General features: G+C 56.5%; 1 protein-coding gene across 4 annotated transcripts in view; it reads left to right on the top strand.

The window, feature by feature from the left end:
- Nucleotides 1-15,427, top strand: part of tank (TRAF family member-associated NFKB activator) — a 102,327-nt gene that overhangs the window by 47,624 nt on the left and 39,276 nt on the right. For all 4 annotated transcript variants that reach the window (XM_072579451.1, XM_072579452.1, XM_072579449.1 and 1 more), the window contains one exon: nucleotides 4,542-4,727. In XM_072579451.1, the coding sequence (XP_072435552.1) occupies nucleotides 4,542-4,727 (186 nt within the window). The remainder of the gene's footprint in view (nucleotides 1-4,541; nucleotides 4,728-15,427) is intronic.

The following is a 15,427-nucleotide window of genomic DNA, read 5'->3' on the forward strand; positions in this document are numbered from 1 at the left end:
TTGCAGACAATTTAATATTTCTGAAATATAATGACTACTTTAATGGAAGAAATGCATCAACCATTATGTTCACAGCAAGCTCCCACAAATAGCACAGTGATACCAATGAGATAACTATTTTTCTGATATTGTTTGAGGACTGAACATTTGCCAGAGCATCAAGGAAAACTCCTTAGCTCTTCCAAAAAAAATTGCCAGGCAGTCTTCTACCTTCTCCTGAGAGCGTAGATGTCTGAAACGAAGTCAACTGAGTAACACTGGATGTCAGCCTTAATTTTTCACAGATTCATAAAGTGATATAATACAGAAGAGGCCTTGTGGCTCATTGAATTTGTACCGACTGAACTATATATTTACACTAGTCCCACTTTCCAGCACTTGGCCGTGAATGTTCTAGCATTTTGAGTACTTTTTGAACATTTAAGGTTTCCTGCCTCAATTAACCTACCTGACAGTGCATTCCAGATTCTCACCATTCTCCAATCCCTGCTAAACTTCCTGCCTTTCACCTTAAGATTAGGCTCTTTGTTATTAAGCCTTCAATTAGGGGAAACGACTGTTTCTATTCACCCTGTCCAATACCCCTCATAATCTTATACACCTATTATCAGGGCCCCTTTCAACTTTCTCTTCTCCAAAGAAAACAACTTGAGCTTATCCAGCCTCTCTTCATTGTTGCAGTGCTCCTCCCAGGCAACATCTGTTGACACTGACTGGTGAGATGACCAGAACTGCACACTGTATTCCAGTTGTGGCTTAACCAAAATCTTGTACAGCTCCAATATAACATTCCTTCTCTCATAATGCAGGCTTCGACCAATAAGTCCAGTTCAGTTTTAGGCCAATGTCCTGTTTGCCTTGTTAACTACGCTATTAACCTATTCTGTTACCTTCAGAGCCCTGTGGGCAAGCACCCAACAATCTCTTCCTCCTGTAATCTAATACATTCTCCCTCACTGTCAGCTATCCAGCCAATCTTTTGTCATCTTACTTATCACCCCATCCACACTCAACTATTTGGTTTGTATATATCATAAGCAGTAAGGGACCTAGAACTGATTCCTGTGGAATGCCACTGGACACCAGCCTCCAATCACACAAACAGCTTCTACCATCACCTCTTGTTTCCTATCACTAAGCCAATTTTGGATTCAACTTGTTATTTCATGCTGAATCTTATGAGCTTACACCTTCTTTATCAGGTGGGTCCTTGTCAAAGGCTTTGCTGAAATCCATATAAACTACATCAACTGCACTACTCTCATTTACACATCTGGTCACCTCTCAAAATTCAATCAAATTTGTTAGGCATGACCTCCCGCTGACAAAGCCATCCTGACTATCCTTGATCAAATATTGTCTACCTAAATAGAGATGAATTCTCTCCTTCAGAATTTTCTCTAATAATGTGAGCCTGACTGGTCTGTAATTCCCTGCTTTATCTCTACCACCTTTCTTAGCTGTTCTCCAGTCCACTGGCACCTACCCTGTGGCCAGAGTGGAGTTAAAAATTTGGGTCCAAGTTCCAGTAAGATTTCCCCCTCCTTTCCTGCAGAAGCCTGGGATGCAACTCCTGTGGACATGGAGATTTTTCCTCCTTTGGGCCTGCCAAAACCTCCAATACCTCCACATTCCTGTTGTTGATCTGCCCAAGAAAGTTACACTCTCTCTTCCTGAAATCTGTGCTACGTCCTCCTTCTCCTAAGACAGATGTGAAATATTCTGTTAACGCTGTCTTCCAGCTCGATGGACAGATTCCCCCTTGGTCTGTAATGTACTTTTCTCTTTCCCTGGCTATACTCTTTCACAGAATGTTGAGTTGCCAGTTCTGCCCCTCCTTTGACCACATGTCTGTGATGGCAATTCCATGTGAGGGTCCATGCCTTTAATTAATTTTTTTGTGTGTGTGTGTGTGTGTTAAAGTTGTAGGATATCTTGGGATTTTCCTTAATCTGGCCCTTCAGTGTTTTTTTGTGCTGTCTCTTTGCTCTCCTGGTTACTTTCTTAAGGTCCCCCTGCACTTTCTGTACGCCAGGGCCTCTTGATTCCTTAGAATCCCTACAGAGTGGAAGCAGGCCATTCAGCCTATTGAAACCACACTGACCCTCCAAAGAGCATTCCATCCAGATCAACCCACTACCCTATTTCTGTAACCCTGCATTTCCCATGAGTAGTCCACCGAGCCTCCATATCCCTGAACATTTTAACAATTCCAATCCCTATAACCTGCACATCTTTGGATGGGGAGGAAATTGGAGCTTCTACAGGAAACCCATGCAGACATGGGATAACATGCAAGCTCTCTGCAGACGGTTGGCCCGAAGGTGGAATCGAACCAGAGTCTCTAGTGCTGTGAGGTAGCAGCACTAACCAATGAGTTACCGTGCGGCCCTAATACCCGCTAAAAGCCTCTATTTTCCTTCTTACCCAGTCCTGAATATTCATAGACATCCAGGGTTCTCTGAATGCTCCTACGTTTTACCCTGAAGGATGTTGTGCTTGTACTTGCCCCAGTTCTTTTTCGATATCCCCAACCCTCTGCTGTAGATTTCCTGACAGGTAGCTGTTACCAGTCTACTTTGGACAGACCTTATCTTATTTTGATAAAATCTGCCTTCTCCAAGTTCAAATCTCTTTTACTGCAGATCATCTTTTTCCATTTCCAGCTTAAACTGTACTCTGATGTGGCTGCTGTTGCAAAAATGCTCTCCTACTCTCCAACTTTGTTCCCCAGAATTTGGTTCAAACACTGCAGTCCCTTGCTGGATCATTGGTGTGTTGACATTTAAAAAGTCCTGAATACATTTCAAGAAATCCTCCAACTCTAATGATTTATAATTATCCCAATTAATGTTGCAGAAGTTGAAACTATCCACAATAATGGTCTATTTACACCCATCTTGGTGAATTGTCTATATATCTACTCCTCTATTTCCTGCTGACTCTGTTTGTGGGGCCGAAAATAGACTTTCATCATTCTGACTCCCCCTTTTTATTCCTAAACTTTACCCACAAAGACCCATTTGAAGTCCCTCCCAAGATATTGTCCATCCTTTATTGCAGGAACTGCTGCGTAATTAATGCAATATCATCTCCTCATTCACACACTCCTGTTCTCCTTGAAGATTGTATACCCCAGAATGTTGAGTTGCCAGTTCTGCCCCTCCTTTGACCACATGTCTGTGATGGCAATTCCATGTGAGGGTCCATGCCTTTAATTAATTTTTTTGTGTGTGTGTGTGTGTGTGTGTGTGTGTGTGTGTGTGTGTGTTAAAGTTGTAGGATGGGGCTTGATCATACAATATCCTGAATCAGATGCAATAGTGCAATCACCTAAGCAGTAACTGACACTAATAAATAGGGCAGCTTGATTGATCTGTATCACTAACTGAGTAACTTGATAACTGTTCTGTTATTAAGTTAAAGAAAATAGACAAGCATAAGTAGAAGCAGAGGGTATGGAAAGTATCTGGTATCTGGTTGTCGAATGGCATCTGGATAGCAGTTATAATTAGCAGCAGAACTGAACTTGTGCTATCCACTCTGCTATTTTATAACTTGCTCTCTATGTTTGGCCTGAGTGTTGATCATTCTTGAAACAACTCAAGAATTTATATAAATTCCAGTTCTGTATGCGAGATGAAACGCAGACTTGATGATTGCTTTGCTGAACACCTGCATTCCAATGGTAAAAATAGCCCGAAGCTTCCAGTTGCCTACCAGTTCAATACACCACCATGTTCCCAAGCCACCATTGATGTCTTTGACTTCCTATCGTGCTGCAGTAAAGCTCAGCACAAGCTAGAGGAACAACACCTTATCTTCCACTTCAGCACCTTGTAGCCTTCAGGACTCCGCATCATGTTTAACAATTTCAGAGCATGAACATCTGCTTCCTGGTATATTGCCTACCCAACTACACCAGGTCTTGGCATGAAATGGGTCGCTTTCAGTACAGTCTACTCATTTTCAACTATTCATAGTCCCCGTTACCACCTATCGGGCTTATTTTCTTTCCTGGTCGAATATCAACAGTTTCTTTGCCCCTCCACCTCTCTGTTTCTTCCCCATCTCTCCTCCGCATCACCCTCTGTCATCAGCATAAAAATCACCTTTGCCCCAAGCTGCTTCTAGTTCTTAAGGGTCACAGGATTCTGCTTTCCCTCCACAGATGCTTCCAGACTTGGAGTTTCTCCAGCGTTTTCTGGGCGTTTTTTTTTCTATTTCTATGCAGTAAATCTAACGATAACCATATGCTTTGATTTTAATGGTGCAGTGGCACCTGTGTTAAACCACCAATAATGAGTTGTGTATTCAGTACTGTGCTTCTTTGTGAAACATATTCCACTGCCAGATTACTTAATGTAAAATTGGATTAATTGTGCACTCACAAAATGAAATTGTATTTGGACAGATGATTGTTTTATTTTTTTTGAGGCCTCTATGAATCTTCTGATATACTCGAGTGCTTAGTTGTTTTAATACATCCTGTCACAACATTGTGCAGGTTTTTGTTACTTCTAATTGTTTTACACTTCTAGGAAAGGTTAACAACTGAAAATAGTAGGTTGGAAGAACAGATAAAAGATTATCAGCAAAAGCTAAAAGAACTTAAAAAAAGCATTGAAGAAAAAGATGAAGAATTCATACAACTGAGAAATGAATTAATAGAGCGCACTGACGTCTTCACACATGGTAAACAGCTCTACTGTAAACCAGAGTCAAAGGTAAGATGAGAAAATTAGACTGTAATAATTCTTCCCATTATAATTTTCAGCAGCTATATTGCACACGTCCCAAGGTGGAGACTTTTTGGGTTGAAACTCAGCTGCATGACTTGAAGGGAATAATGGTTGTGTGACCACTTCCAGTCATCAATTTAAGAACACCTATGAGGATATGGGAGTAAAAGCAAAGCACTGCAGATGCTGGAGATTTGAAATATATTAAGTACTGAAGAAAATGTACAGGTCTGGCAGCATCTGGAAGGAGAAACACTCAATGTTTCAAGTCCAGTTATTCTCGTTTGGAAGTTTAAGGGACACCAATGAATCAATGGAACAGGAATTTAAGGCAGGAAAGGAGACCATCGAGCATATGCCATTCAAAAGAGCTGTTCATCTTAATACAGCTCTCCAACTCTTAATCTGTAGCCTTGTCAGTTATGATGATCAACGTTTGGGAGAAGATTTGTAGCTCGGGTGCTCGTTGTTGTGGTTCTGTTCGCCGAGCTGGGAATTTGTCTTGCAAACGTTTTGTCCCCTGTCTAGGTGACATCCTCAGTGCTTGGGAGCCTCCTGTGAAGCGCTTCTGTGCTGTTTCCTCCGGCATTTATAGTGGCCTGTCTCTGCCGCTTCCGGTTGACAGTTCGAGCTGTCCGCTGTAGTGGCCGGTATATTGGGTCCAGGTTGAAGTGTTTGTTGATAGAGTCTGTGGATGAGTGCCGTGCCTCTAGGAATTCCCTGGCTGTTCTCTGTTTGGCTTGCCCTATAATAGTAGTGTTGTCCCAGTCGAATTCATGTTGCTTGTCATCTGTGTGTGTGGCTACTAAGGATAGCTGGTTGTGTCATTTCATGGCTGGTTGGTGTGAGAGAGAACGAGACAGAGCGCACGCGCGCGAGAGAGAGAGAGAGGAGAGAGAGAGAGAGAGAGACTCTGTCGCGTGCGCACGCGCTGTCTCTCTCTCGCGTGTGCACGTGCGCTCTGTCTCTCTCTCGCGCGCGCGCGCTCTGTCTCTCTCTCTCTCTCGCGCGCGCTCTGTCTCTCTCTCTCTCTCTCTCGCGCGCGCTCTGTCTCTCTCTCTCTCGCGCGCGAGCGCTCTGTCTCTCTCTCTCTCTCGCGCACGCTCTGTCTCTGTCTCTCACGCGTGTGCGCGTGCGCTCTGTCTCTCTCGCGCGCGCGCTCTGTCTCTCTCTCTCGCGCGCGCGCGCTCTGTCTCTCTCTCTCGCGCGCGCGCGCGCTCTGTCTCTCTCTCTCTCTCGCGCGCGCAGCGCTCTGTCTCTCTCTCTCTCGCGCGCGCGCGCGCTCTGTCTCTCTCTCTCGCGCGCGCTCTGTCTCTCTCTCTCGCGTGCGCTCTGTCTCTCTCTCTCGCGTGCGCTCTGTCTCGCTCTCGCGCGCGCGCGCTCTGTCTCGCTCTCTCTCGCGCGTGCGCGTGCGCTCTGTCTCTCTCTCGCGCGTGCGCTCTGTCTCTCTCTCGCGCGTGCGCTCTGTCTCTCTCTCTCGCGCGTGCGCTCTCTCTCTCGCGCGTGCGCTCTGTCTCTCTCTCGCGCGTGCGCTCTGTCTCTCTCGCGCGTGCGCTCTGTCTCTCTCTCGCGTGCGCTCTGTCTCTCTCTCGCGTGCGCTCTGTCTCTCTCTCGCGTGCGCTCTGTCTCGCTCTCGCGCGCGCGCGCTCTGTCTCGCTCTCTCTCTCGCGCGTGCGCGTGCGCTCTGTCTCTCTCGCGCGTGCGCGTGTGCTCTGTCTCTTGCCTGTGCGCGTGCGCTCTGTCTCTCTCGCGCGTGTGCGCGTGCGCTCTGTCTCTCTCGCGCGTGTGCGCGTGCGCTCTGTCTCTCTCGCGCGTGGTGCGCGTGCGCTCTGTCTCTCTCGCGCGTGTGCGCGTGCGCTCTGTCTCTCTCGCGCGTGTGCGCGTGCGCTCTGTCTCTCTCGCGCGTGTGCGCGTGCGCTCTGTCTCTCTCGCGCGTGTGCGCGTGCGCTCTGTCTCTCTCGCGCGTGTGCGCGTGCGCTCTGTCTCTCTCGCGCGTGTGCGCGTGCGCTCTGTCTCTCTCGCGCGTGTGCGCGTGCGCTCTGTCTCTCTCGCGCGTGTGCGCGTGCGCTCTGTCTCTCTCGCGCGTGTGCGCGTGCGCTCTGTCTCTCTCGCGTGTGCGCGTGCGCTCTGTCTGTCTCTCTCTCGCGCGCGCGCTCTGTCTGTCTCTCTCACGTGTGCGCGTGCGCTCTGTCTCTCTCACGTTCGCGCGCGCGCGCTCTGTCTCGCTCTCGCGCTTGCGCTCTGTCTCTCTCTCTCACGTTCGCGCAGCGCGCGGTCTGTCTCGCGCGCGCGCTCTGTCTCGCTCTCGCTCGCGCGCGTTCTGTGTCTCTGTCTCTCGTGTGCACGCGCTCTGTGTGTCTCTCGTGTGCACGCGCTCTGTGTCTCTCTCGTGCGCGTGCGTGCTCTGTCTCTCTCTCTCTCTCGCGCGAGCACGCTCTGTCTCTCTCTCTCTCTCTCTCTCTCTCTCTCTCGCGCGAGCACGCTCTGTCTCTCTCTCTCTCGCGCGAGCACGCTCTGTCTCTCTCTCTCTCTCTCTCTCTCTCGCGCAAGCACGCTCTGTCTCTCTCTCGCGCGAGCACGCTCTCTCTCTCTCTCTCTCTCTCGCGCGAGCACGCTCTGTCTCTCTCTCTCTCTCGCGCGAGCACGCTCTGTCTCTCTCTCTCTCTCTCTCTCTCTCTCTCTCTCTCTCTCTCTCTCTCTCTCTCGCGCGAGCACGCTCTGTCTCTCTCTCTCTCGCGCGAGCACGCTCTGTCTCTCTCTCTCTCTCTCTCTCTCTCTCTCTCTCTCGCGCGCGTTCTCTGTGTCTCTCTCTCGCGTGTGCGCGTGCGCTCTGTCTCTCGCGCGCGCGCGCTCTGTTTCTCTCATGTGTGCGCGTGCGCTCTGTCTCGCTCACGTGTGCGCGTGCGCTCTGTCTCGCTCTCGCGTGCGCTCTGTCTCGCTCTCGCGTGCGCTCTGTCTCGCTCTCGCGTGCGCTCTGTCTCGCTCTCGCGTGCGCTCTGTCTCGCTCTCGCGCGCGCTCTGTCTCGCTCTCGCGCGCGCTCTGTGTCTCTCTCTCGCGCGCTCTGTGTCTCTCTCTCTCGTGCACGCGCGCTCTGTGTCTCTCTCTCTCGTGCACGCGCGCTCTGTGTCTCTCTCTCTCGTGCACGCACGCTCTGTCTCTCGTGCACGCACGCTCTGTGTCTCTCTCGCGTGCACGCACACTCTGTGTGTCTCTCTCGTGCGCGTGCTCTGCGTCTCTCGTGTGCGCGCGCGCTCTCTCTCTCTCTCGTGCACACGCGCTCTGTGTCTCTCGTGCACGCACGCTCTGTTTTTCTCTCTCTTGTGCGTGCGTGCGCGCGCGCTCTGTGTCTCTCTCTCGTGCGCGCGTGCTCTGCGTGTCTCTCCCTCTCTCGTGCGCGTGCACGCTCTGTCTCTCCCTCTCTCGCGCGCGCGCGTGCACTGTCTCTCTCGTGCACGCACGCTCTGTGTGTCTCTCTCTCGTGCGCGCTCGAGCTCTGTGTCTCTCTCTCTCTCGTGCACAGCGCGCGCTCTGTGTCTCTGTCTCGTGTGCACGCGCGCGCGCTCTGTCTGTCTCTCTCGTGCGTGCGCGCTCTGTCTCTCTCGTGCGCGCGCGCTCTGTGTCTCTCTCTCTCTCGAGTGTGCGCGCGCTCTGTGTCTCTCTCTCGCGCGCGTGCTCTGTGTCTCTCTCTCTCGCATGCGCTCGCTCTGTCCCTCCCTCTCTCTCGCGCACACGCGCTCTGTCCCTCCACCTGTCGCGCGCTCTGTCTCTCTCTCTCTCGCTCACGCGCGAGCTCTGTGTCTCTCTCTCTCTCTCTCTCGTGAGCGCGTGCTCTGTCTCTCTCGTGAGCGCGTGCTCTGTCTCACTCGTGCGCGTGCGCGCTCTGTCTCTCTCTCGCGCGCACGCTCTGTCTCTCTCTCGCGCGCGCTCTGTGTCTCTCTCTCTCGTGCACGCGCGCTCTGTGTCTCTCTCTCGTGCGCGCGCGCTCTGTGTCTCTCTCTCGTGCGCGCGCGCTCTGTGTGTCTCTCTCGTGCGCGCGCGCTCTGTCTCTCTCTCTCGTGCGCGCGCGCTCTGTCTCTCTCTCTCGTGCGCGCGCGCGCTCTGTCTCTCTCTCTCGTGCGCGCGCGCGCGCTCTGTCTCTCTCTCTCGTGCGCGCGCGCGCTCTGTCTCTCTCTCTCGTGCGCGCGCGCGCTCTGTCTCTCTCTCTCGTGCGCGCGCGCGCGCTCTGTGTCTCTCTCTCGTGCGCGCGCGCTCTGTCTCTCTCTCTCGTGCGCGCGCGCTCTGTCTCTCTCTCTCGTGCGCGCGCGCTCTGTCTCTCTCTCTCGTGCGCGCGCTCTGTCTCTCTCTCTCGTGCGCGCGCGCGCTCTGTCTCTCTCTCTCGTGCGCGCGCGCGCTCTGTCTCTCTCTCTCGTGCGCGCGCGCGCTCTGTCTCTCTCTCTCGTGCGCGCGCGCGCTCTGTCTCTCTCTCTCGTGCGCGCGCGCGCGCTCTGTGTCTCTCTCTCGTGCGCGCGCGCGCGCGCTCTGTGTCTCTCTCTCGTGCGCGCGCGCGCTCTGTGTCTCTCTCTCTCGTGCGCGCGCGCGCTCTGTGTCTCTCTCTCGTGCACGCACGCTCTGTGTCTCTCTCTCGTGCGCGCGTGCTCTGTGTCTCTCGTGTGCGCGCGCGCGCTCTCTCTTTCTCTCGTGCACGCACGCTCTGTGTCTCTCGTGCACGCACGCTCTGTTTCTCTCTCTCTTGTGCGCGCTCTGTCTCTCTCTCTTGTGCGTGCGTGCGCGCGCTGCGCGCGCGCTCTGTGTCTCTCTCTCGTGTGCGCGCGCTCTGTGTCTCTCTCTCTCGTGCGCGCGCGAGCTCTGTGTCTCTCTCTCGTGCACGCACGCTCTGTGTGTCTCTTGTGCGCGCGCGCGCGTGCTCTGTGTCTCTCGTGTGCGCGCGCGCGCTCTCTCTTTCTCTCGTGCACGTGCGCTCTGTGTCTCTCTCTCGTGCGCGTGCGCGCGCTCTGTCTGACTCTCTCTCTCGTGCACGCACGCTCTGTTTCTCTCTCTCTTGTGCGCGCGTGCGCGCTCTGTCTCTCTCTCTTGTGCGTGCGTGCGTGCGTGCGCGCGCGCGCGCTCTGTGTCTCTCTCTCGTGTGCGCGCGCGCGCGCTCTGTGTCTCTCTCGTGCGCGCGTGCTCTGCGTGTCTCTCCCTCTCTCGTGCGCGTGCACGCTCTGTCTCTCCCTCTCTCGCGCGCGCGTGCTCTGTGTCTCTCTCGTGTGCGCGCGCGCTCTGTCTGACACTCGTGCGCGCGCGCTCTGTGTCTCTCTCTCGTGCACGCACGCTCTGTGTGTCTCTCTCTCGTGCGCACGCACGTGCTCTGTGTCTCTCGTGTGCGCGCGCGCTTTCTCTCGTGCGTGTGCGCGCGCTCTGTGTCTCTCTCGTGTGCGCGCGCTCTGTGTCTCTCTCGTGTGCGCGCGCTCTGTGTCTCTCTCGTGTGCGCGCGCTCTGTGTCTCTCTCGTGCGCGTGCGCGCTCTGTCTGACTCTCTCTCTCGTGCACACGCGCTCTGTGTCTCTCGTGCACGCACGCTCTGTCTCTCTCTCGTATGCACGCGCGCGCGCTCTGTCTCTCTCTCGTATGCACGCGCGCGCGCTCTGTGTCTCTCTCTCTTGTGCGCGCGCGCTCTGTCTCTCTCTCTCGCACGCGCTCTCGCTCTCTCGCGCGCGCGCCTGTGCTCTATCTCTTTCTCGCGCGCGCGCTCTCTCTCGCGCACGTGCTCTGTCTCTCTTTCGCGTGCGCGCGCTCTGTATCTCTCTGTCTCTCGCGTGCGCGTGCCTCTTTCGCGTGCGCGCGCTCTGTATCTCTCTGTCTCTCGCGTGCGCGTGCTCTGTCTCTCTCTCTCGCGCGCGCGAGCTCTGTCTCTCTCTCTCTCGCGCGCGCGAGCTCTGTCTCTCTCTCTCACGCGCGCGCGCGCGCTCTGTCTCTCGCTCTGTCTCTCTCGCTCGCTCGTGTGCGCTCTGTCTCTCTGTCTTTCTATCTCTCTCTCGCGCACGCGCGAGCTCTGTCTCTCTCGCTCCCTCGCGTGCGCTCTGTCTCTCTGTCTCTCGTGCGCGCGTTCTGTGTCTCTCTCGTGTGCGCGCGCGCTCTGTGTCTATCTCGCACGCACGCTCTGTGTCTCTCTCTCTCATGCACGCGCGCTCTGTGTCTCTCTCTCTCGTGCGCGCGCGCTCTGTGTCTCTCTCTCTCTCTCTCTCTCGTGCACGCGCACTCTGTCTCTCTCTCGCGCGCGCGTTCTCTGTGTCTCTCTCGTGTGCGTGCGCGCGCTCTGTCTGTCTGTCTCTCTTTCTCTCTCGCGCGCGCGCTCTGTCTCTCTCTCTCGCGCGCGCGTGCTCTCTCTCGCGCACGTGCTCTGTCTCTCTCTCGCGTGCACGCGCACTCTGTCTCTCTCTCTCTCTCTCGCGCTCTGTCTCTCTCTCTATCTCTCTTGCGCGCGCACGCTCTGTCTCTCTCGCGCGCGCGAGCTCTGTCTCTCTCTCTCTCTCTCTCGTGCTCGCGCTCTGTCTCTCGCTCTGTCTCTCTCGCTCGCTCGTGTGCGCTCTGTCTCTCTCTCTCTGTCTTTCTTTCTCTCGCGCGCGTGCGCTCTGTCTCTCTCTCTCTCGCGAGCGCGCTCTGTCTCTCTCTCGCGCGCACGTTGTCTGTGTCTCTCTCTCGTGTGCGTGCGCGCGCTCTGTCTGTCTCTCTTTCTCTCGCGCGTGCTCTGTCTCTCTCTCTCGCGCTCGCGCGCGCGCTCTGTCTCTCTCTCGCGCGCGCGCTGTCTCTCTCTCTCTCGCGCGCGCGCTCTGTCTCTCGCTCGCTCGTGTGCGCTCTGTCTCTCTGTCTTTCTTTCTCTTGCGCGCGCTCTGTCTCTCTCTCTCTCTCTCTCGCGCGCGCTCTGTCTCTCTCTCTCTCTCTCTCTCTCGCGCGCGCGCTCTGTCTCTCGCTCTGTCTCTCTCGCTCCCTCGCGTGCGTTCTGTCTCTCTGTCTCTCGTGCGCGCGCTCGCTCTGTGTCTCTCTCTCTCGTGCGCGCGCGCGTTCTGTGTCTATCTCGCACGCACGCTCTGTGTGTCTCTCTCTCGTGCACGCGCGCTCTGTGTCTCTCTCGTGCACGCCGCTCCGTGTCTCTCTCTCTCGTGCGCGCGCTCTGTGTGTCTCTCGTGTGCGCGCGCTTTGTGTCTCTCGTGTGCGCGCGCTCTGTGTCTCTCTCTCGCGCGCGCGCTCTGTGTGTCTCTCTCTCTCGTGCGCGCGCGCTCTGTGTCTCTCTCTCGTGCGCGTGCGTGCTCTGTCTCTCTCGCGAGCGCGCTCTGTCTCTCTCGCGCGGGCGTTCTTTGTGTCTCTCTCTCGTGTGCGTGCGCGCGCTCTCTGTCTGTCTGTCTCTCTCTCTCTCGTGCGCGCGCGCTCTGTGTCTCTCTCTCTCGTGCACGCGCGCTCTGTCTCTCTCGTGTGTGCGCGCGTGCACGGTCTCTCTCTCGCACGCACGCTCTGTGTCTCTCTCTGTCGTGCACGCGCGCTCTGTGTCTCTCTCGTGCGCATGCGCGCTCTGTCTCTCGCGTGCGCATGCTCTGTCTCTCTCTCTCACGCGCGCTCTGTGTCTCTCTCGTGCGCACACACGCGCGCTCTGTCTCTCTCTCTCGCGCGCGCGTGCTCTCTCTCGCGCACGTGCTCTGTCTCTCTCTCGCGTGCGCGCGCACTCTGTCTCTCTCTCTCTCTCTCGCGCTCTGTCTCTCTCTCTATCTCTCTTGCGCGCGCACGCTCTGTCTCTCTCGCGCGCGCGAGCTCTGTCTCTCTCGCGCGCGCGAGCTCTGTCTCTCTCTCTCTCTCTCTCGTGCTCGCGCTCTGTCTCTCGCTCTGTCTCTCTCGCTCGCTCGTGTGCGCTCTGTCTCTCTCTCTCTGTCTTTCTTTCTCTCGCGCGCGTGCGCTCTGTCTCTCTCTCTCTCGCGAGCGCGCTCTGTCTCTCTCTCGCGCGCACGTTGTCTGTGTCTCTCTCTCGTGTGCGTGCGCGCGCTCTGTCTGTCTCTCTTTCTCTCGCGCGTGCTCTGTCTCTCTCTCTCGCGCTCGCGCGCGCGCTCTGTCTCTCTCTCGCGCGCGCGCTGTCTCTCTCTCTCTCGCGCGCGCGCTCTGTCTCTCGCTCGCTCGTGTGCGCTCTGTCTCTCTGTCTTTCTTTCTCTTGCGCGCGCTCTGTCTCTCTCTCTCTCTCTCTCGCGCGCGCTCTGTCTCTCTCTCTCTCTCTCTCTCTCTCTCTCTCTCTCTCTCTCTCGCGCGCGCTCTGTCTCTCGCTCTGTCTCTCTCGCTCCCTCGCGTGCGTTCTGTCTCTCTGTCTCTCGTGCGCGCGCTCGCTCTGTGTCTCTCTCTCTCGTGCGCGCGCGCGTTCTGTGTCTATCTCGCACGCACGCTCTGTGTGTCTCTCTCTCGTGCACGCGCGCTCTGTGTCTCTCTCGTGCACGCCGCTCCGTGTCTCTCTCTCTCGTGCGCGCGCTCTGTGTGTCTCTCGTGTGCGCGCGCTTTGTGTCTCTCGTGTGCGCGCGCTCTGTGTCTCTCTCTCGCGCGCGCGCTCTGTGTGTCTCTCTCTCTCGTGCGCGCGCGCTCTGTGTCTCTCTCTCGTGCGCGTGCGTGCTCTGTCTCTCTCGCGAGCGCGCTCTGTCTCTCTCGCGCGGGCGTTCTTTGTGTCTCTCTCTCGTGTGCGTGCGCGCGCTCTCTGTCTGTCTGTCTCTCTCTCTCTCGTGCGCGCGCGCTCTGTGTCTCTCTCTCTCGTGCACGCGCGCTCTGTCTCTCTCGTGTGTGCGCGCGTGCACGGTCTCTCTCTCGCACGCACGCTCTGTGTCTCTCTCTGTCGTGCACGCGCGCTCTGTGTCTCTCTCGTGCGCATGCGCGCTCTGTCTCTCGCGTGCGCATGCTCTGTCTCTCTCTCTCACGCGCGCTCTGTGTCTCTCTCGTGCGCACACACGCGCGCTCTGTCTGTCTCTCTCTCGCGCGCACGCTCTGTGTCTCTCTCGTGCGTGTGCTCTGTGTCTCTCTCGTGTGCACGCGCGCGCGCTCTGTCTCTCTCTCGTGCGCGCGCTCTCTTTGTGTCTCTCTCTCGCGCGTGCTCTGTGTGCTCTGTCTCTCTCTCGTGTGTGTGCGCGCTCTGTGTCTCTCTCGTGTGTGTGCGCGCGCGCTCTGTCACTCTCTCTCTTGTGCGCGCGCTCTGTCACTCTCTCTCTTGTGCGCGCGCTCTGTCTCTCTCGTGTGCGCGCGCGCTCTGTGTCTCTCTCTCTCTCTCGTGCGTGTGCGTGCTCTGTCTCTCTCTCTCTCTCGCGCGCGCGCGCTCTGTCTCTCTCTCACGCGAGCGCGTGCTCGGTGTTTCTCTCTCGTGCGCGCATGAGCCCTCTGTCTGTCTCTCTCTCTCGTGCGCGCGCGCTCTGTCTCTCTCTCGTGCGCGCGCGCTCTGTCTCTCTCTCATGCGCGCGCGAGCTCTGTGTCTCTCTCGTGCGCGCGCGCTCTGTGTCTCTCTCTCTCGTGCATGCGTGCTCTGTCTCTCTCTCTCGTGCGCGCTCTCTCTCTCTCTCTCGTGCGCGCGCACTCTGTGTCTCGCTCGTGTGCGCGCGCGCTCTGTGTCTCTCTCTTGTGTGCACGCGCGTGCGCTCTGTCTGTCTCTCTCGTTTGCACACGCTCTCTGTGTCTCTCTCTCGTGCACGCACGCTCTGTGCGTCTCTCTCTCTCTCGAGTGCGCGCGCGCTCTGTGTCTCTCTCGAGTGCACGCGCGCTCTGTGTGTCTCTCTCTCGTGCGCGTGCGTGCTCTGTCTCTCTCTCTCTTGTGCGCGCGCTCTGTCTCTCTCGTGCGCGCGCTCTCTTTGTGTCTCTCTCTCTCGCGCGTGCTCTGTGTGCTCTGTCTCTCTCTCGTGCGCGCGCTCTCTTTGTGTCTCTCTCTCTCGCGCGTGCTCTGTGTGCTCTGTCTCTCTCTCGTGCGCGCGCGCTCTGTGTCTCTCTCTCATGCGCGCGCGAGCTCTGTGTCTCTCTCGTGCGCGCGCGCTCTGTGTCTCTCTCTCTCGTGCATGCGTGCTCTGTCTCTCTCTCTCGTGCGCGCTCTCTCTCTCTCTCTCTCTCTCGTGCGCGCGCGCTCTGTGTCTCTCTCGTGTGCGCGCGCGCTCTGTGTCTCTCTCTCTCTCTCGTGCGTGTGCGTGCTCTGTCTCTCTCTCTCTCTCGCGCGCGCGCGCTCTGTCTCTCTCTCACGCGAGCGCGTGCTCGGTGTTTCTCTCTCGTGCGCGCATGAGCCCTCTGTCTGTCTCTCTCTCTCGTGCACGCGCGCTCTATGTCTCTCTCTAGTGCGCGCGCACTCTGTGTCTCGCTCGTGTGCGCGCGCGCTCTGTCTGTCTCTCGCGCGCGCACACACTCTGTGTCTCTCTCTTATGTGCACACGCGCGCGCTCTGTCTCTCTCTCTCGTGTGCGCGCACGCTCTGTGTCTCTCTCGCGTGCGCGCGCGCTCTGTGTCTCTCTCTTGTGTGCACGCGCGTGCGCTCTGTCTGTCTCTCTCGTTTGCACACGCTCTCTGTGTCTCTCTCTCGTGCACGCACGCTCTGTGCGTCTCTCTCTCTCTCGAGTGCGCGCGCGCTCTGTGTCTCTCTCTCTCTCGAGTGCACGCGCGCTCTGTGTGTCTCTCTCTCGTGCGCGTGCGTGCTCTGTCTCTCTCTCACGCGCGCGC

Source organism: Chiloscyllium punctatum, chromosome 10, assembly GCF_047496795.1.
Source record: "Chiloscyllium punctatum isolate Juve2018m chromosome 10, sChiPun1.3, whole genome shotgun sequence".
NCBI classification, from domain to species: Eukaryota; Metazoa; Chordata; class Chondrichthyes; order Orectolobiformes; family Hemiscylliidae; genus Chiloscyllium; species Chiloscyllium punctatum.